Below are 24,047 nucleotides of genomic sequence, written 5' to 3' on the forward strand. Positions count from 1 at the left end.
GCGCGTCTCTTGGCGGTGCTAAATTTTAGAGTGACATAGGCAGTTTTGACTGTTTAGTCGGCTAACTTATTGTAAAAGTTATAATATTTCGACACAAACATATGAAAAACTACCTTCAATAGCTGCCGATAGCAGTCTTGTGTATAGAATAGATACACTGATATGCTATTTGTCGCAATCTACCGACTAAATCAAATATTATTATTTATATAGTATGTTGTTTTCCTGGCGTATGACACAGCGCTGCGTGCATGGCAGGGGCGATGGACCACCTCTTCCAAGGGCAGACAAACGCATTTGCTTTTTCCTATTTTAAAGTGGCGCATGGAGGTAACCAGATTGACTCCAGACCATTAGATTTCTCAGTTCTTAACTGGACACGGTGGTTTTACCTCCAAGCTCTGTCATCTTGGCCTAATAGAAACTTCGACTTGCTTATGTAGCGAATTGCAAGATGCCGATCACATCCTCTGACAGTGTCCCTATATTATGTCGGTTGAAAGGGAAGAGCTTCTCAAGTCGGTCCGACCCTCAGTTAGACCGGTCGACCATTGCGACTCGGTATCAATGAGGGAATAATTTCTCAGCCTTTGAAAAGTTTGCGGCATTTTATGACGAGCGAGAAGGTTTTTTCTCATCGAGAATTGACTGTAATACTTTAATATCGAAGTAGGAATCACGCATACTCTAGTGCACGCCAACCAAGGTCTTGAGAAGTTGCTCCACACTTTCGGAACAAATTTGAAGGCCGAAGGAACGTTCGTTACGCTACGGTATACGCCTTCATAATGAATGTGGAGACGTGGCGGGTGATGGAGGGAAAAGTAAGTATGTTGGTGTACATACCTACGCTATATTGTACAGTTATATTACCTCTTGCATCTTGATAAACGGTGGTGAATATAACTTTAAACGTCCTTCAAATTGTAGGTTAGGAAAATAAGTAGTATTTTTCTTAGATAAAGACATCGAAAGCTTGAGCAGTATTGATAAAGTTAGAGAGTAACCAGAACATGTGATATATACCTTTTGATTATAAAACACTTGGCTAGAGGGAGAATATTATATTATAATCCACGAGTCTTATATCGCGTGCGGCCTGGCCAAACTGATAAAAGGTTATGCATCTCTAGCACACCGTAATAAAAAAATAATGTTTTATTCAAAAATAATATTTCTTCAGCCCATATGGCCTTCGTGATATACAAAAGGCATGTCCATACGACATAATTGAATACGTTTATTAAATAAGGCTCTATGTACCAAAAAGTAGTATTGCCTGTAGTTACAAAATACCGAGTCATTGCAGTAAAATTTCATGAAGCAGACCTTTTGAAAAATGTAGTTTTACAGTGTGAAGCAATCACGGCAGCTTCTCTAATTTTAGGTATTAAAAACTCGCAAGTGGCAACACACCATCGTCAGCTATTTTATATTGAGTGCCGTTGACCACTGCAATACTACTTACACCATTATAAATAAAACACGCCAACGGACTTACAACGTCGACAGGTTTAATTATTTTGCTGTATTTTTTTGACTTGCTTGAGGCACTTAGACTATAGTTGAAGTTATTGGTATGTAGAACATTTTTCTATAAAAATGTCAGTTTTTATGTTTTTGGTACTTAGCGCCTTAATTAATACACGTATTCAATATAAAAAAAATTCGAACCGTTTATTTAAATAAGTGTCATACTTACAGCTTTGAGGACTTTACATATGAAATAAGTCTTGATACCAGCCAATCGAAGAGCTTCTTCTCTCTTCTCTCCAAAGGCCGGCTCCACCTCGAATTCACCGTCGAGATAACTCAGCGTTTTCTCTGATATGTGGACTCGCCTTAAAGAAATATAATCAATGTATTTGTAAGTCATTCATTCAAACAACAATCAAGTTTACACCATCAAAAGATCTATTGATAAAACACTTGCCTCACATGCGATAAATATGAGTTCGAATACCTCTCACTCCGAGACTTTTCTAATATTATATTTTTCTGGCATGTTATATATTTTGGATTAAGTACTTACGAGTAAATTTATTTAGTCATTTGTATTATTTGATTTAAATATTCAAATACGTCAAAATAAAATTTGGAGAAATACTCGCCCGGTCAAAATATACATAGGGTCCACTGTCATATAGCACAAATTATTGTCTTAATTGAAAATGTGGTAATTTCCCCTTGACTACCACATCGCAACGACCAGCTAACGTCACGAGATTATTAACTCGATGAAAAATTAAACGGGTGGGCAAATTTACAACTTTTTAAAAAAGTACCTACTCTCTGACGTTTTGAACCTGTCTTCTGGAAATGTCCTAAAAGGTCACGACAAAGGCCAGTTTTGTTCCATTTAGAAAATTTGTGAGGCCATACTACCGACGTTAGATTGTTTTTATATTATATTTCGTTAATATAATTTTTATTTTTGCCTGTACGTGCTCTTCTCTCCCATGGACTACTTTAATAGTGCCAAAGATGACCGCTTGACCTTTTAAAACTTTCTTTTTAGATCAAACCCAACCTAACCTAATCTTAGTGTGAGATAATGTTGTATCAAAATGTATGAAAATCTCAAAGTTTAAATTTTAAATGTATTATTAGGTCGAAAAGAATCTGCGCAAATAGAAAAAGGTATTTAATACAATAGAAAAAATCTTTTTCGAAAAAACTAAGACACCCGGCTGGAATCGAACCAGCGTCTCTTGGGTTTCGCGCCCTATGTATTACCACAATGCTACGACTGCTATGTCTAACAGTCCTTACTGTGTTACAGTATATTACAGTGGCGAAGACTCCATACTAGGCGATTATTTAAAGCCTACCTTCTAAAGAAAAATAATTTTTATTTTCATGTTGACGTATTTATATAATCACAAATAATAATATATTCAATGTACCCAAAGACATCTATCGTATAATTGTCATCATTTTACGATGTTTTCCCATATTTCAATAAGCACCATCTATGGCATCTCTCGAAAGTTTAAAAAAATAGAACACACCGCGTTTCGCTTCACATATTGTATAGGATTATTTTCGCGTGAATCAACGGGTTTTTCAATATGAAGTATTTTCTCATTATTTAAAAATGTCTGGCGTCCCGCAATGTACAAGCTGTTTAGTTAGCGCTTACGTCGCGAGAGCACATTTATTCAAAATAAATAATATGAAGATAATTTAAAAAATAATTTCTATGGGATTCAATCACATAAATATGTATTGATTGTTGTTCAAAATATAAAGTAATTTATCTAGTGATTTATTAGTTCACTCATTAGACAATTTAGATATCTGATATTGTACCTACCTAAATCTGTGTTTTAAATATAGAAGTATTTTAAAATGTCTAGTTTTACGGGTTAAATTATAAATTGTTATGGAACATAATACATATACAACAACGGATATTTTCATAGATGATAGGTAATATATTTTGAGCGTATGTTACGTTTATAAATGTTTAGGAAAATACATAAGTAATTCAAACTAATTGATTATTTTTATGAACTAATTATAACAATCCAATTAAGCTTTTGAAATTTCTTCGTTTTAGCGTACCTATTCATCAGTAGTAATATTGGGTTATCTTCTTATTTCCCGCAAATATATCTGACAAGCATGGTTACTCCCACAGCCTACCTCTTTCAAAAAGTCACCCTTCGCCACTGGTATATTATGGGTATTAGTAGATGGCTGCAATTGAACGAATGTAGTGTCTACCTACGTGTGCATCATGGTTATTGTTTACATAAACTTAACAAGGATCAAATCCGATTTGAGAATAGACTGTCCTAATATGATTTAAAGGTACCGTTTTTGTTTATCACGTTGTAATTTCATTAATAATTACGGATGAAAAAAAGAAACAATTCTTTACTACTCTACAATACTCATGTCAATTTTCAGGATATTTTTTTAAGAAATACTCGTAATTTAATTACGTTCATGAGTGAAGGGTAAACGATAAATGATTGCTTGAAATCATGTATCCACCGCTGACATATTCTGATTATATAATATATTGTGACAGATCTTTAAATGTGTGCAAAGTTTTGCAATGTTTTCATTGTGTTAAATATAATGCTATCTACTAAACCAGTAAAAGTTCTGCAACAGCAAAACGTTGAAAGTTTTACGAGTTACTGCCTCTATCAGAATCATTGTCAAGTCTGATTACGTTCACATCGTTGGAAGTCTATTCTAGCAAAGTAGGACTACTTGTATGATTTATTATTGTGGACTCGCTTTTTTATTTTTGTCTGCATTGCAACTTTAATATTTATTGCATCTACTCCAGTGTCATGTCATGCTTTATATTTTGAAAGTGCAATAAAATTATTCAGGTAAAGAGAATATTGTGGCAAACCGCACTATAACAATATTAGAATAATAAATACTTATATTTAGAATAATTGTTTAATTTAATTTCTATTATTCACTGAATGTAATATATTATACTATTTATGAAACTGCCAAGTAAGAACATTTCGTCATTTGCCACTAACTATCCAACCAAAACAGTTGTCACTCCGTCATCTAAGAACTCTTGCCGACACACTGCTGTGATACTAAAAATGTAGTCCAACAAAACTTGTTAAAATAGTCCATATTATTATTAATTAGCTCATTTTTACCAACATGTTATACTATATCTTAAGATATTTTGGTTTATCAGCAAGATTAATAATTGAACAAATACGTCAACGTCACGTCATATACCTAGTTTTTTCATTATAACCGTTGTAATTTATTACGCCTACAATGTGCCGAGCGGTAACGTGGGAGCCAATATACGTCGTGGGTTTCGGGCTCGAATACCAGGTCTGACAAAAAATCAAATATTGTTTTTCAATATATGTTTGGACCAAGAGACGGTTATATTCGTTGTGGCGGTTATTTTTGTGACTTGATTCATTGATTTTTGTGACATTGAATCCAATATACCCATCTGACGTCTTCGACCACCTTAAAATTGTGGAAATCTATAATATTGACATATAGTAAATATGTCATACATAAATATAACCACAGTATAATTATTATCATCAACCGTGGTCGATCAAATGCTGGATGAAGGCCTTTCTCAGCTACCTCCACTCTTCTCGGTCCCTAGATTTTCAATGCCACGTACATCCAACGAACTTTGTGTATTTGTATATCCTGTGGGTTTAAGGGCACTCCTCTCGTTGTTTATTGCTCATTGGGTATGGTGGCATTTGTCCAGCGGTTGTACACTCGTCGAGTGACTGCTTCCTTATCCATTGATTTCTTGTGTGGTTTTTCCGCGCTATTCCCAACATGTACCTTTCTATTATACGATGCGCTACTACTACTTTATGAATTTCTTTTACATTAAGAGTCCATATTTCACACGCAAATAATCGCTGGTAGCACACAATGGTTGAACACTTTATGCTTAAAACACAATGCCAGTTTGGTGTTACGAACAATCTTGTCATGCATATCGTCAATTAACATTTGTTATCCATGATAGACGTAGTTGTAGCTGTTCAGCAAACCAGTTTATCATTACTTTTGTATCCGGGGCATTTATCTTTAAACCTACTTTGCGGCATCAATTTTCAAGCTTCTGCTCCCTGTTCTAAAGATCTTCTGGGTCATTCGCAAAGACAACAATATCATCTGAAAAGCGCAGGTGACTGAGGTATTTGCAATTAATGGCGATTCCACAGTTCCCTCAGTCAAGTCTCCTAAATAGATCTTCCAGAGTAACGGTGAATAATTGTGTCGAGATTGTGTCGCCTTGTCGGACATCCTTACTAATGGAAAACTTGCAAGACGGTTTATAAAGCTTTGCGCTGGCTGTTTCATCACTATAATTATATATTATTCAAAATATTTAAAATCCTTTATTGTACAAGGCGTTTATAAATTGAGGATCGTTTTTCGTTCTATCCATTCTGAATCTTTCAAATTCGATTTTCACATAACATACAAAAACTGAATATTATACAACATCTGTACATTAACCCATCGACATATATACGCTTAGCACGGCCCCCAAATCGCGAAGTGGGCCCCCAGGCCAGGATCTTTGGCGGGCCTCCCTACCTACCGTTGAAGGTAGAGGGCAGTGTGATACTTTACAGCAGCGTTTCCTAACTGATATTCTACATAACCCAATAGAAAATCAGCAGTATCAGATCCAGTAGAATAACGTGAAAAGATCACAAAATAACAATGAAAAGGGGGACAAACAAGAAAGATTTCACAATTTAATAGATGTAGTTAAACTAGTTTTATCAAATATGATGTAAAAAATGTTTCACCTAAAATTTCTAAGTCTAAAATTTATTGTAAGTAGGAAAGGCGACTTTTTTTACTATTAATAGAAAAAAATTGTGGCATATGGAATGAGTACAAACGCAGTTATTAAAACAGTTGTTTTCTGTCAATATTACTTATCTGGCTGACCCGACCCGCCTGTCAGGGTCACTCCTAAGGCCGGGCACCCAGGTTATAGCCTTGTCAACCCCACCCTTGTGGGAGCTATGATGCTTAGTTTAAAATATTGTAAATATACACTCACCCTGCCATTCCACTACTCTCCATCTTATTGGCAAGCTCAACGTCTCTCGAGTACACGTCAAACTGCCACTGTCGTTGCCCTAAAACCCCAGCTAATATCGCCCCAGTGTGAATGCCAACTCGCATATCTACCGGAGAATTGGTTGTTTGTTGAAGATATCTGAAACAATAATGAAATCATCACATTAGCGATCACACTACGCAAACATCACAGAAATAGTCAATTACAAAGCTCATTTAAGCAAAATAAAATTTATTTTATTATATTTTTTTTATTCATCGAATAATTCACAAGAGTAATATTATTAAGACAATTAATATTTTGATTTAAAAACCCGACTGTCAAAATTAACGTATTTTTTAAGCATTTCAAAATGTATAACTAATAGCTAACTTCGTTGCAATTAGATAGGATGCACATTGCTTATTTGAAAAAGCACATTGGCGTGAATCCTGTGAACGCGGGTTTGAGTCCCGATTGGCGTCGTATTTTTTCAAGTCATTATAATATATTTAAAAATGAAATTTATACAAATAAAATTGTTAATATGAAAATAATGTAAGTACAAAATAATATAGTGCCAAATATTACTAAACAGGTATGTATTTTAATTAATTTTATTCATCGAATAATTAACAAGATTTAAGAATATAACACTCTCTTTATTTTGTTAACTGTCAATTCATGGTGGAACTGCATTGTATTGTTGCTTTAATTTAATAAAACGCACTTTTTTGTAGTACTTCTTCCACTTTTAATCAATAGATTAGGACCGGTTTCGTCCGCCTCAGTTGAAAATGTCCCTCTTAAAAGTGGAATAAGTACTACAAAAAAATGCATTTTATTAAATTAAAACAACAATACTCTCTTTATTGAATATACCTACATAAAGTTCAAGTAAGTTACAAGAAAATAATCTTGGAGTGATCCATGACGTCGGTTAGTAATTAAAGTAATGAATACCTATTTTGATTTTAAATAGAAAAGCCGATCGCCAATAGTAACTCAATTTGGAAAGCGCTTCAGAGAGTATTGTAAGAGCCATTAGTTAAAACTTGTCGCAATTGGATATGATACCTATAGCATTGTGATCAATGTGCGATTGTGGCAGGTTCGATTTTTGCTGGGTGTCATATTTTTTCAAAAAGATTTTTTCTATTGGTTATATATTTTGTGTTTTAAAAATTATGTAGGTTTTTATTTGTTTATTCATTTAAGGGGTTACCATTTCGAGTTTTTTAACTACTAATTTAGTTTTTAATATATGGATACATAATTTATTGATAGACATAACTATTTTTATGGTTTTTATTATATGCATGCAATATATATATATATAGATAATATTAATTTAGTTATATAATATTTATGTGAATTTAGCATTTAATAGTTTATGTCATATTAAAACAAAAACAATATGCAAGGAACGACTAGTTAATTGAGAGGTTAATTTTGAACTGCTTGATGCAAAGGCTTGATATCGACTGATTAACATGATGTTCGAGTGACGATTACTTAGTTATCATCGATGCTCGTTAGTTGTAATAATTTATGTTGATAAATGTTACTATATGTAACTATATGTTATTACTAAAATCAATATTTGATATTAATATATTTTATATATTTGTACATAAGTACATATCTATCTCTGTCCTGTCCAGTACCAGATTTTTGGAAATAGTTATATTTCTGTGGTGTTTCTAAATTATGTAACATGGCAAAAAATACAGAACCTGCGTAAAATTTGCAATTTCTCCAAAGCTTTGAGTCAATTACAAATTCCGATGTACATATTCCTTTTCCTAAAATAATATATTGCTATATAATGTTAATTAATATTTATAATAATTTGGAAAAATCTTGTATTCATGGAATAATGTACCTCAGGTAGTTATAAATATATGACTTTATTCTCAATTTTAAAACGGCGTTTATTATAATTAAAATAATATTTTAAATGATTAATAAAAATGTTAAATTATATTATTAGAAAAACAAGAAATTATATTCAAACCACACAAATCATTCAAGCGTACTTCTCAAAGATATACCAAAATTTTTCAATTTTAACCTTTGCAACGACACTTGGGCCGTTAAATAAAGCAATGTACCATTTATGTTATTGTTTATAAAAATACTTCACTATTTAATTCGTAGCATTTGGAGTAAAGCTCATTTATATATTATCAAAGTTGCTATATAGATAATATTTAAAAGCTGTTTTGTAGCCAAGTGTATTGCAGATTTTTTCTCGTTTTATAACTAGACCTGATATTATTATCGTGGCGTTCTCTAGCTAGGCTAAAACGTCATACTTGATCATCATTTTTACTATCTTCAATTTTTATTCTTACATCATTATATGCAGTGATATAAAACTAATGTCCCTTAAAACATAGAGAGCCATTTGACGAGATTTAAATATTAAAAAACTTGATAAGTAGCATTTATAGAACGCTTTAAGTACGAAAATATATCAATTTTGATAAACCTCAGAAATGTTTTAGATAAATACTCAAAAAACGTCGGACCAAGCTGGACTCAAACTCACATTTTTAACTTTCCGAGTGAGTGCTCTAGCCGTTAAGCTATCGATCCGTATATGATTCATTCAAATTAAACTACGTATTATCTAAGTTACTTCAAATTTAGCCAATGACAATACTAACTCAATTGTAATCGATTTACAATGCTAGACAAATTTTTTATCGACTATCTTGTATTTTCAATAATGACTTCTTTTTAATTAACTATTTTTTATTCAACGAATAAAAAAATAGTTAATTAAAAATTATTAGCAAATTCAAGTAAGTTACAACAAAAATCTTGGAGTGATCCGTGACGTCGGTTAGTAATTAAAGTAATACTATACGATAGTAGTTCTATACGATTTTCCTGGAGTAATTATTGCGATGAACCCCATTGGGGATGAACCCGATGAGCACCATCCATTCACCCTGAGAGAAGCGGAAGATCGAGAAGAATGGAAACTCTTGGTCGCTCAAAGGATGGCGAAAATCAAATGTGGTCACGATTCTCAGCCATGAGTGCATGACTAAGAAGAAGAAGAGGATTACGATGAAAAATGTTGCATTTTCACTATTTATAATAATAATGCCTCTACAAAAAAAATATCTGAACAATTAGTGACATACCATTACGTTCAATATTAATATGAAGTCTAAATGTTGTATTATAAATTTATTCCATTATTCGCTAGAGATATTCACAGAAAGAAAACAAACAAAAATCAAAATATCAAGAAGCCTCAGCAATATGGTATCAACAACATGCTCAGCTATTTTAAATTCTCTGCACTCACATAAAAGTGAGGTATTTAATCCTAACTTTTTTATGAATGTTGTACCCACTAATGGACATCAGTATTTGCAGTTTAGTCACACGGTGTACCGATTCCTACTATTCACAACGTCAGACCAATAGTAATTAAAGTAATACCTACTTTGATTTAAAATACAAAAACGATCGCCAATAATAGTAGCTCAATTTGGAAAGCGTTTCAAAGAGTATTAAGAGCCATCAGTTAAAAATTGTCAAAATTAAATATGGCGCCTTTAGCATAGTGGTATATGTGCATGGGCGCGATACCCGAGAGATGCAGGCTAAATTTAAAAGCTCAAAAAAGATTTTTTCTATTGGTTATAATAAATATTATTTTCTCAGAAGTGTTTTCAAAATTATGTATATTAATACATATTTTATTTTACGAAGTATAAGCTTATAGACATCGTAATATAACTGAAGCTTTACAAAAAATAATAAAAACAAGGTTTTTTTTTCTTTGTTCGAGGAATTGAAAATGTGCTACGGATATTGTATGAAAAAAGTTATGCAAAGCTTCATTCCCATTATACTATTGATTATAATTACGTATTACGATGGTTCATGTCCACTGACGTATAATAAAAATATTTACGCAGCAAGAGGTATCATAACAAGTTAGCTAACATCGCGTCGTGAACTTTCATACAATAATTCAAGTGTTGTAACAACAAAGCTTTGCGAAAAAGAAAGCTCTATATCTTATAACTAATCTAACTGGACGTCCAAGAAAAACACGAATTTCTTCTAAAAATATAATTCATAATATTTCTAACTAATCGTATTATATTTGTATTATATTACATACGTCGTAAGAAGTCATATAAGTAACTCACTCGGACATATTATTTTCCCTGCCTTTTGACGTATGTAACATCAATAATTCACTCATGCACGTTGACAATATATTCTTTTTTTTAATTTATTTATGTAATTATCAGAAAACAGCCCAAGAACACTACTTGCCGCCGACGTTTGCAAAATATTACATCGTATTGATATTTATTATATTTGCAGTCATCCTTATTCCCTACCTACTAAAATCCCCTTATTTATTATTGTCACAAGACCATGCGACCGACAGTTACGGGTCATGAATTGACCGTAATTTCGAAGAACATTCAGTCAGCTCAAGAGAACAAACGGGTACGTGTTGCCGCACCGCGTTATGCAGAGTGAATGAAGAGTTAGCTCAATTGATATCCAGAAAGCGGACGTGGGCAAGTTTGTTATAACTTTACCGTCGCTACCTATAGCGTAACTCATACAAAACGTATCTGTTCGACCTTCATTGCACTAAGTCTGTTACGGTTTGAGTGAACGTCACATCTATCAATCATACAACCTATCATCACCATTCATCAACCTCTTATAGTATCATCCATCAAAGTGTATCGTCCGTTTATCAGTGCGTGAGTGCGTGAACACCGAACCAGCCCCAGCGCGTGCCAGCCCTCTCAACATAAAGTTCAGTGTCTGGCATCCTGTGTAAATGCCCCACCTTTTATCCGTAATCCACCATCACCTTCAAGTTACAGCCCACTGCTAATAGCGCTACCAGTTGATATTAAATACAACAGAGCTCAATTCTATTGGACACTGCGAGAGAGAAAAAAATGTCAAAGCTGTACAGCATGAATTTTTCAGGTAGAGTGTACGTTTTATAACTTTGCACTGTTTACTACACTGATACGTCTCTTTGCCCGATTACCTCGCATAAAATTAGATCAAATGATATTTATTTGTATTAATCTATGAAGTAATAAATAAATAAGTAAATTGATAATATATCATCATTTTCATCCTACAGCCGGGTGCAAAGTTAAGAGGCGTATACTCTATCATTAATGCCATCCTAATTTGCATCAGTGGGTCTATTCTGTACTTATTGACCGCTAAAGTGATAAAGTGATAGATATTATCAAACTTAGGGTAGGTTTGTATCAAAGTATTAGCACTTATTGTAACAATTACAATACGTTGGTTGTAATTGTTGCAATAAGCGTTACATTACAACCAACTTATTATTATTGTTACAATAAGTGCTAATACTTTGCTACAAACCTACCCTAAGTTTGATAATATCTATCACTTTATCACTTTAGCGGTCGATAAGTATAGAATAGACCCACAGGTTTAGCATAAACGTATATATAACCAGCACTCTAAAATATGTATCCAAAGAATTATCCAGTTCTCTGGCCACATTAATAGAAGAAAATAAAGCAAAGGGTTAGTAATGTGATTTTACTTAGGCGATTATTTGTCCTCACATTTTCTCACCCCTATACATTCATATATATAAAACCAATCTAGGTTATAATTTTCCGGTGGCTTGACTCTGCAGAACCTTGAATTTTCTGAGTGATCGAGTGGATCCGTTTTTTTCTTGCCTCTTTCAAAATTCACGACTATTTGTATCTGGACGAAAGCTTTTCAATTGTATTTTTCTTTTTTTATATTGCCTGTTTAAATAAATATATACTTTACTATTTTTCTATATATTTTTTTCTATTTTACTTATGATTACTACTAATGTATTTTTTGCTTTTTTAAACCATTATCAATAACTCTCCAATTATATAATTTACAGCTTTACCTAATATTTGATTTGATTTAATTTGATTGATTATGCTTTTTGTATCCGCCTGTTATTGAAACCATCACATATTATTCTATTCTATATTATAATTATTGATCCTGTTGGCTGACTTAAATAATAATTTTAAAAAAAAATCAAATAACAGCAAATTTACTTGTGTGCGATCATCTCACTGAACGTCTCTAACAAATGCATGTAGCTACTTGATATTCAATTACCGCATAAACTAAAACACCATTTAACACTAAACTGAAGTAAAAATCAATAATACTACACACATTTTACTAGTTCTATACGATTTTCCTGGAGTAATTATTGCGATGAACCCCATTGGGGATGAACCCGATGGGCACCATCCATTCAACCTGAGAGAAGCGGAAGATCGAGAAGAATGGAAACTCTTGGTCGCTCAAAGGATGGCGAAAATCAAATGTGGTCACGATTCTCAGCCATGAGTGCACGACTAAGAAGAAGAAGAGGATTACGATGAAAAATGTTGCATTTTCACTATTTATAATAATAATGCCTCTACAAAAAAAATATCTGAACAATTAGTGACATACCATTACGTTCAATATTAATATGAAGTCTAAATGCTGTATTATAAATTTATTCCATTATTCGCTAGAGATATTCACAGAAACAAAACAAACAAAAATCAAAATATCAAGAAGCCTCAGCAAGATGGTATGAACAACATGCTCAGCTATTTTAAATTCTCTGCACTCACATAAAAGTGAGGTATTTAATCCTAACTTTTTTATGAATGTTGTACCCACTAATGGACATCAGTATTTGCAGTTTAGTAACACGGTGTACCGATTCCTACTATTCACAACGTCAGACCAATAATAATTATCAGTAACTTCACATTTAGTAACTAGATAATAACATAATTACTAGATGAGTGTATACTATTTTTGTAAGTGATAAAATTTGTCGTAAAAGCGTTCAAACACAAAAAACGATTTCAATTACAAAAATAACATTTTAACACTTGATAAAGCTGGAATAAATATACAGTATTTAGCGTGGAAAATATACTATTATTGGTTTATACACATAAAAGGTTTAAATCTATTACGCTAATGCTGATAAACATAAAACACGGTAATGCTTTTAAGCAAAAGATGGATGTGATTGATTAATGGCGTATAATAATCTCGAAGCTCCGCTTTGTAGCAATATAGAATAATCATAGAAAGTTGGTAACAGAAAATAAGTTCTATAAAATGACATCTCTCCAAAATGAATTAAAATTTTATATTTTATAAGAACGCGTAAGTCTTATCACGGTGCTACGTCATTACGTAATTTTGTTAACGTGGAATTTATCTGTAACTATAGCAACACGTCATTAATAAACATTAGATACAACAACGATCATAATATTGCTTTACCAAAAAATCTTATAGTATAGAATATACGTAGTTCACACTTAAATACCAGTTTATTTTACGAACAACGTTTGCGTGAGCACAAAGTAAATACGGAAGAAGTTATTGCATTTTAGATATCGTGTTTTCTGTGCAAATTAAAGTAAAGCTGCTATTACAGTTTGATCATGTCACGTACTGTCACATGCTGGTATGGCAACAAATTTAGTATAATATGGTTTCATCATTCTGCAGAATATTTTAAATGATCACTATCTTTAGAAATCCAATGATGGAGAGTGCCAACTCTAATGTACTAATATTTTGAATTATTATTCATTATTCATAGTTATTTCAATTATTAATTTTAACAGTTTCTACGTGTGCGTACGTTAAAATAACTTGCGATACTGCATCCAAAGATAATATTTGAACATAAACCAACCTGCAGACCATAGATAATAGATCATACTACAATAGAAAATCCATAGATAAAACCACTAACAACAGAGAACACGCAACTTTGACACGAGTCGAAAATGTGTAGGCGTGTAGAAAATGATAAAAAAAACGTTCATTGAGTCATGTGGGTGTCGATGAAGCGCGGTACGCGTGAGGTGACCTCATTGTTGTTCTGGAGATTTTGGCAGATTTTAAATCGACAGACGATCGTAAATGTCCATTTGTGTCATCCGCACTGTATCATCTTTTAGACATGTCGCATCATCATAGTTTATGAATTCCACTGATCTTTCAGTGTTTTTTTTCTGTTTCTAGAGGGGAGCGGACCAGAGGCTTACTCTGAGATCATCACAACACACCTATCGATTCAATGAGAAAATATATATTTCGGTACTGTTCGGTTAAAGCGGATACAGCGGAAAACGCATTTTGAAAATAGCCGATAAACTGGATTATTTGTTAGTTTGGGTTAGTTTAGGTTAGGTTAGGTTGGATTAGGTTAGGTTAGGTTAGGTTAGGTTAGGTTAGGTTAGGTTAGGTTAGGTTAGGTTAGGTTAACCTAACAAATAATCCAGTTTATCGGCTATTTTCAAAATGCGTTTTCCGCTGTATCCGCTTTAACCGAACAGTACCTATATTTCATCATTATAAAACTTTCTAGTTTCGTAAGCCCTGTATAAAATGTGTTTTATGATTTTAATGATTTCGTTCACCGATGTGTTCCATAAAAGAAGTCCACAAGAAAACTTATTAAATGCCTAATCGATTCCTGTGGGAGGCACCCAGCATTTTCTGAAATGCCAAACTGTCTTGTTATCGTTTTGCTCAGGTAAGCCATCGATAGGAACGTAATTGATTAATCGTTATTTTTGATTAGGGAAAGCCCCATCCCATTTTCTCCCGTATTTAATCTTTGCCCTCGCAAAGCAAACAAGTTACGCAAACAGAGGGAGATCCCTATACACTTGAAATCGATCTCCTTTTAGCAGAAACGCTTATATGTCGAAAAAAACGTCAGTAGACTATAATTGATGTTTTTAAATGTTCTTTTTTACTTAATAATTTACAACATAATGATTCTGGAATTACGGTACCTTACATTACCTATCACATTAATTTGTGATAGTTAATATTATATACAATATAAACCTAACACCAGAATATCCTAACGCAACTAAAATAATTAATGGTTCTAATTGTCGTTTCTTAAAAGAAATACATTGTACAAATTAAAATAAAATACAATGTATAAAAGGTATTAACTACACATAATTTAACCCCAATATGAACCGGTTTTGTTCGCGTACTAATTTGATCCAAAATATTATATATTCTTACAGCTATTTATACTAATAAAAAAGACATGTCATTGTATACTAATTAAATACTATATTCCAAGAAATTCTATGTTCAAAAATAAGTAAATAAAGTATACCTACCTTGAAAATATATAATCTCTAATAACCTCAGAAAAAACTAGACCAAGTGGGACTTGAACATCACATTTCACTATCTGGGGGGGTGTTTATCTGGGGGGTGTTTTTGTCATTAGAATGATCGGTGAATTAGATCATTTCAATAAGAAGAATTTAACATGGTTAAATCATGCTATTAACGTGTCGGCTTACAATGTTATGGGTCTCGGGTTCGATTCCTGGGTCTGTAAAATTTACATATTTGTTTTTCAATGTGTGTTTGGAGTCAGAGTATGGACCTAATATGTTGAGCAAGCGGCTAACATAATATATTCATCATAAGAACAAAAAATTGTTAATTCAACGTCCACTTTTTGAAGGCCCATACGATCTACTTAGGATCGGACATGGTCAAAATCTTGTTTATATTATTCAGCAAGTATTGAATAAAAAAATAAAATAAACGAAATTACCCAGTTCCATAGAATACATTAATAATATAAACATGTATATTCTTTATAACACTGCAACAGGTCGAGACGCCCAATGACAGTAGTGTAGTTTGATGGTAGTGTATTTAGTTATAGAAGTGAAACAATCACAAACACCCAGGCTTTGAGAAAAATCACGTACTTAAATATATTGTAACCTCACCAGGCATCGAACCTGGAGCTCTCGGATTAAAAGCGAGAGCCTTACGCACTGCACGCATTTTATAAAGCCGCCTGTTAGGTTAGGATTTATAAAATGACTATTCATAAATAAATCGCATGTTTCTAAAAAAAATATTTAATAAACATGACTGGTAACGTCAATTAAGAATTATTTACATTTAAAAACAAGTTTTTTTATATTTATTTAAAGTAGTATTAAACGTATATGTATTTTAATTAATAAATAAAGCGGGAGCGATTAAAATAATGAGCGTTTCGGGTGCATTTCATGTAACAATGCTCTCCAGCTAAGCCTTGATCGGCATACATGACGTATCCATAATATAATATATTATACAACTGTTGAAAACACCATGAATGAATGGGCTGCTAAAATCGGTTGATTTCCTGAATATAACGGAAACATTTAATTACTCGGCATTCATTATGCCTAACAATCATCCGCTTAAATAAATAAACGTACATAGCCCACGTTTTATGCCACAGGAATAAAAAGCTCTTTTGAAAATATTGACTCTTGACACGTTCAAACACGAGCGAAATTTACATTGTCGTTATATTTGACATCGCAAATGATTTAACGAATATTTTATGAGGATTCAAAAATGTTTGGCACGTCATTGGAAATTTATTTTACCTGACATTTAAAATAAACTGACTAGCAAGAGACTACAAATTGCTCTGTGAATGGTGATTGATTTATTATATTTTTTATTTGAATTCTTGATCGATGTGTAACTTTGGTAATCACAAGAAACCCGTAAAGTTGTGATTATATTGAGATGCATGTCGCGTACTGTCACGCTTTCACGGCGACAAATTAAACGAACACGATCTCTGTAAATTCCATGTTGGACTAACCTAGTAACGAGTCTGTAAATTCATTAATATTTTGAACAGAACCCAACCCTCAGACCATAGATAATAGGCAACACTCTTATAGAAAATACATAGTGCCAATCGCAAAAATTAAGGTACACGCAATTTTGACATGATTCTAAAATGTGGAAGCATGTAGAAAATGATAAAAAAAAACGTTCAAAACGTCATGCAAGTGTCGATGTAATGCAGTACAATGTGAGGTGACCTCATTATTGTTCTGGTGATTTCGGCAGATTTTGCCAACTAACAATGTTCGTTTAAAATTTCGAAATGTGCTACGGGATATGAGCATCAGTCTAATAACATTTTAAACATAAAAAAACGACATCACACCCTTTTTTCCCGTAGCGGCAGCTTACTGTGATGTCAGGTGATAGTACACGACATGTACCATAATATATTTCGCGCTCAATACTCGCATCTCGTAGTGTTGCTCGCAAACTCGTGTTAGAAAACATGAATGTTTACTTGGCAAGGTAGATACACTCCCGTTGTGTTACACGTGAAAGTGGGGTGATTTTATTAGGCAGGTCATGCCTAACGTAAGACACCCAACCACGAAACAGACTTTTTAATATACTAGGACGGGAAAAGTTTGCGACGGTTAGACTGTATAGAAAAAGAGACAACGGCTAAGGCGGTGGGGGAAATTTGTGAAAACGATGTTTTTGGGCGGCCAAGATCCACATTAGACTGTAGCAACATAATATTGTTGATGTAAGTAACGAAAAATAATGCATATATCATACAAGAAATAGGTGAAAACATTTATAATTTTACATGAAAGTCGCCAAACTGTTATGACCGATAAACTAAATAACTATAAATAAAAACCTTAAATAATAACAAGATAAAAAGAACTTTTTATATACCACGTTTTTAAATTTTCTGTTGAATCATGTTAACTTGACAATTCTATGTATTATTAAATACTTTTTTTGTACTTGATAGAAATACTGAATAAATATAGAATACTGAAATGTCATTTTGACATTTCATATTGATTTCCATAGTAACGCACGTATATATTAAAAATTTAGTTGTTAAGACTGGACACACAAGAAAAAATGTGTACTGGACAAACAAGAATACGAGCTAATAAAAACGTGGTAATAATAAGCTTCATACTACAATCCCCATGATGTACTATTATGGTGAAAAATAATAATGCCTACTAATTTATATTAATAGATTTTTGTTTATTATTAGACACTTGCTCAACCTATCAGGTTCATACTCTGACTCCAAAAACTATATGTGTATTTTCCAAACCCGGGATTCGAGCCTGGATGGAACCCACGACAAAATAAATCGCTCATCCACCGTGAAAAGAATACATTAACATTACCTATACATAGTTTGTTACATCTTTAAATGTGGTAGGATCAGGCTATTTTATAATATATATGAATTTATAAGGATTGTTAATTTTTTTTTTATTTTAATACGCTATTTGGGATAATAATAATATAAAACTAGTCTCAAATTCCCGAGATTTTAGTATTTCACAACCTACGGATTTAAATACCAAGAAATCGACCGGAAGTCAAATATCGTCGGCTTAATTCTAACATATCGTAAGTCATTTTTCTTCAGATTTCATGTTTTGGTGATTTCGATTTACATGTATGATAACGCATCTATTTCATTCGTTTAATATCCAAATATGCAAGTGAAAGGGAGATAGAATCATGTAAACATTGTAAACTAACATAACGTATCTCAGTAGTGTCGTATATTATTCTATGGTAGTGTCTCGATAGCCAGTCGAACATCACGTATGTCATAAATTTGCAAGCTATAATGTCAGTGAGTTAGCTGCGTTTGACTCGATAATAACACGTAACTCATACGCTTGATAGTTATAATAACATGTAAGTCATGTAGATACATTATAATTTAAAAATTATTAAATATTTTGTTTAAAGTATAATTCAGAATAGTGAAAGATTATCCTACAATAAAAAAGGTATATGCATTTGATTCCGTAAGTTGAAATATTTAGTTTTAAGTGCCTCCTGAACACTTAGATTAAACTGACTTACGATATGTTAGAATTAAGCCGACGATATTGCAACCAATTCGAAACATACTACTGGTTAAACTCATTGTTTATTTAATGTATTTGTTCATATTTAACACAAAACCCGACTCTATTGAGCGAATAACTAACTGTCTAAGGGCTACTAGTTGACTGACTTGACTGTTACTGGTTGACTAGTTAAAAAACTAAACTCATTAGACGCCATTCATTAAATAGGCAGAAAACATATATTCTAATTGGTATCTTTATGACATGTTTAATGTTAACTCCTGAAATCTAGTGAATGACATATTGAATATAAAAATAGTGTATTTAGTTACTTAGCAAGAGGTTACTTAGAAAATTTGGAGTGGACCTGACGTAATTTGAGGAGGGCTTCAGTTCAAACGTTTTATTGGTATAGTATTTATTTCATCGTAATTATGTAGGATGCACGTGTCTTAATTGGTGAAGTATATAATCCGATAGATGCGAATTCAATTCAAATTCCGACACCATTCTTTTGTGAGGTGTTTATTATTATCTACATAGAACAGACTTAAAGTAAAAATGGTTAAATTCCATTTACAATAAAATTAATAAATTAATTTCACAAGATTTAAGAATGAAACATTCTAATTATTGAAAGTTATTGATTGATCACATAATTTTGAAAACAGTTCTGAGAAAATATATTATAACCAATAGAAAATCCGATATCCGAGAGATTCAGGCTCGATTCCTGCTTACTTTCCCTTACTTTTTTCAAAAAGATTTTTTCTATTGGTTATAATATATTTTCTCAGAAGTGTTTTCAAAATTATGTATGTTATAAATAAAAGTTTTTTTTAATCAAATGAATAATATCATTCTATATTGAACATATATTTTTTAGGCCATAACTCAACATTCATGACAAATATCATAATATAATTAATACACGTCGTACTTTATTGACATTTCACCGCGTCATTTTACTAACAGTGGGGATATATGGAGTGAATAAATTATTGGGCTATTCTATTTTAAATTTTCTCTGCCTAATCCTCTCATTATGTAATCATTGCTACCCCCAACTCGTTGTGGGTTAATCTAGGATAAATAATTTTATATTCGCTTTGTGAAATGGGGGTTACATTACTCACACTAGAAGATCTTCAAGTTCAAATACACCCAGCTCAGGTAAGAATAAAAATCTCAAATTATTTAGCTGAATGGAATGATATGTTTGCTTAAGATATTGCTAGGTATGTGGTATATCAAAAAATGCACATCGCGGCATGGTCGATAAAAACGGATACCATAATCAATTTTAAGTGCGACAGGTTGCAGTGACTTGTACATAAGCATCCCATTAGTGGGTATACAAAAATAAGTCGGGTGAACAAGCTAGAATCAAAACTGCGTTTTGAAAGAAAAAATCAATTTATGACGTGAAAATTTAAAGAGTGATAAGACCTGCTGAGAATTATAGCGGTTAGACGCAACCAAAAATTACAGGAATTATCAGTCTATAATATAGAACCATCATAATATCTTGGCTACTATCGTATAGCGCTATATGTAGGGATTGCAATTAATACGTGTATCCCCAGTATTCGGTATTGAAAGTGAAAACAAAATGTATTAATCGAAGGTTTAATATGACTGTATTTTTTATCGGTTTATGCGATGCCTAGTTTACATCCGTTGCCCTTCAACGCCTTTGGAGACTATCAATGGCACGTGCTATGAAATATTAATATTTTAATGAGATGTAGGTATACATATTGATATTGGTAGATACTTCTGTTTGTTTTCCATATATTTCACGAATATCGGTATTAATACTGGTATTCAATAGGAAATACCGAAATACCGGTATTAAAATTTTCATTCGGTATTGCAATCACTAGCTATATGCAGTGTGATTAATAGGGAATCAGAGGCGTAGATTTATACCACAATGCGCGGAGGGGTCCTTAGTTCCCCAGATCAACGTTATGGCGTCCATAGACAAGACATAATGGTAAGACTATATAGGTGAAAAATTATGGAACGGCTTCGACATGGAAATATTTCACAGGGAGATGCACAAGTGTCGCACGCCTATCAATCCTCACCATTCGGCCACAGTTCTTTTGATTGCGTCGCTCCGTGTAACATCGTTATATCCAAACTGTCTCTGAAATGTCCTATATGTAGTTGAGACTAACTGTCATATTAGGCGACGGGCCTAATGAGCTATTTTGTGGAATTTAATGGAAACCATATACATAAAACTATACAATAAGTTATTATTATTATTAACTATACAATACGGCGCCTTGACAGGTTTATCTGAATTAATGAGAATGCCTAGAGTGGAGCATAGTATCTCTTTAGTAGTGTTGTAAATAAATAACTTGCATACGAGTGAGCGTCCCTTTGAATTAAACTTACATAACATATATAATATGATAAACTCATACAAGCTGGCTACATCCCTAATCCTCTAAAACCAACATGCTTCTAAACAGTCGTGTACCCACCAGGTGTAGTATTAGTTACATGTGACTAGTAAATGCTATTGCAAAATTGGAGCTAGCATTAATTATTATTCAAAGTCTGCAACAGAGATTCACAAACATGTTTCCATTTCAAAATGGTAAAACACCAGGGACATATTATTATAATGTATGCCATCCGAAGTGCATCAACAATTAATTCTAATGTACATTACGTTTTTAATAACTTTCATTTATATATTTTTATATTATTAAAAATAAGCATTCCGATCAATGTTGATTATATGTTTCTGATTATTTCTACTTCAATACATGTGTTATCATTTTTAGATAATCACAATTTTACTTCTTTCGACCATGTCCGATCCTAATAGGATCATATGGGCTTCCACAGAGTAGAGGTTTGTATTAAAAGATTTTGTTTTTTACGAGAAATGGATGTCAGCCACTTGCTCAACCTATTATAGTCCAACGCTTAAGCCGCACGGCCACCGTGGGTGTCAGTCGCAACCACAATTACTATATATATATATATATATATTATTTATTGTAAGTTTATTTTTGACTTAAAATAAAAAAAAAATCTTTTAAAATTTTCAGATACATTTTTATTAATTAACGGCCCACGTGCTCGTCGTAGGTCAAAATTGAGTTTTTATTGTATTTTCAAACCATGATCCTGGACACTTCTTAAACGTTGTAGATAATCTATTTATATAATTTTAAAGCCTTATTATCCTTTAAAGTTATTTTAAACATTTGATGACTGCATAAAGTATTTTTGTTACATAAAATAGTATTCTTTTAAACCTCTCGCTCTAATGTTTTAGAATATAGTCATATTTCAGTACATAACTGTGCAGTGGTGTTAAGATTTTTTACATTTATTAATTTTTAAACGCATTTATAAAACTATTAGTTTAATTTATTACGAGATATTTTTTGTAAAATATTCACGATAAAAAATTATATTGATAATCTCTGTGATCCCAAATTTGACAAGAATTAGGCATTTTATTATTCAAAAAATCGGCAAGATTAACATATTTGAAGATGATTCTAAAGATATTTATTACAAGCTATGTCTTTGACCATTCAAGTGTGATAAACATCTTATTAATAATTATTGCTTTATAATAATTATTGACCTAAGAATAAGGTAGTGTTTTTTTGAAATACGCCATTTCTTTTATCATTCCCCAGTGGTTGAGCTACAACATACGGCCGTAGCCATAAATTGACAAACTATAATTAAAGTAGGGAGTAAAATGATATTGATGCGCGTGTTTGAACATGTACCGTTTAAAAAAAAATTAAAAAAAATTCGGTTAGGTACATGTTCAAACACGCGCGTTAACATAATTTTACTCCCTATTTTAATTATAGTTTGTCAATTTATGTCTACGGCCGTATGTTGTAGCTTAACCACTAGGGAATGACAAAAGAAATGGCGTATTTCAAAAAAACACTACCTTATTCTTAGGTCAATAATTATTATAAAGCAATAATTATTCATAAGATGTTTATCACACTTGAATGGTCAAAGACATAGCTTATAATAAGTATCTTTAGAATCATCTTCAAATGTGTTAATCTTGCCGATTTTTTGAATAATAAAATGCCTAATTCTTGTCAAATTTGGGATCACAGAGATTATCAATATAATTTTTTATCGTGAATATTTAACAAAAATTATCTCGTAATAAATTTTACTAATGGTTTCATAAATGCGTTTAAAAATTGATAAATGTAAAAAATCTTAACACCACTGCACAGTTATGTACCGAAATATGACTATATTCTAAAACATTAGAGCGAGAGGTTTAAAAGAATACTATTTTATGCAACAAAAATACTTTATGCAGTCATTAAATGTTTAAAATAACTATAAAGGATAATAAGGCTTCAAAATTATATAAATAGATTATCTACAACGTTTAAGGAGTGTCCAGGATCATGGTTTGAAAATACAATAAAAACTCAATTTTGACCTTCGACGAGCACGTGGGCCGTTAATACAATGATTTTAGTTTCCCCATCTCCACCCGCCATGTATATGCAGCCGCGATTTGTTCACGGCCGCCTTCCATAACGATATAAACGTATCTGAAGACATGAACACCCACGATAGCCGCGTGGCTTAAGCGCTGGTCTATAGTGTCGAGGGTCCTAGTTTCGAATCCTTGGTCTTTCAAGTACACATACTGTTTTTCAATTTGTGTA

At 32.4% G+C, this 24,047-nt stretch overlaps 1 protein-coding gene across 2 annotated transcripts in view; it reads right to left on the bottom strand.

Moving 5' to 3' along the window:
* The window catches only part of Ac3 (Adenylate cyclase 3), a 402,870-nt gene that overhangs the window by 134,178 nt on the left and 244,645 nt on the right, over nt 1–24,047 (bottom strand). For both annotated transcript variants that reach the window (XM_085955369.1, XM_085955370.1), the window contains exons 7-8: nt 6,560–6,718; nt 1,703–1,841 (exon numbers count right to left, since the gene is read on the bottom strand). In XM_085955369.1, coding sequence (XP_085811495.1) covers nt 1,703–1,841; nt 6,560–6,718 — 298 coding nt within the window. The remainder of the gene's footprint in view (nt 1–1,702; nt 1,842–6,559; nt 6,719–24,047) is intronic.

Source organism: Rhyacophila brunnea, unplaced genomic scaffold (genome assembly GCF_057557595.1).
Source record: "Rhyacophila brunnea isolate RB1 unplaced genomic scaffold, BYU_Rbru_1.0 scaffold_5, whole genome shotgun sequence".
NCBI classification, from domain to species: Eukaryota; Metazoa; Arthropoda; class Insecta; order Trichoptera; family Rhyacophilidae; genus Rhyacophila; species Rhyacophila brunnea.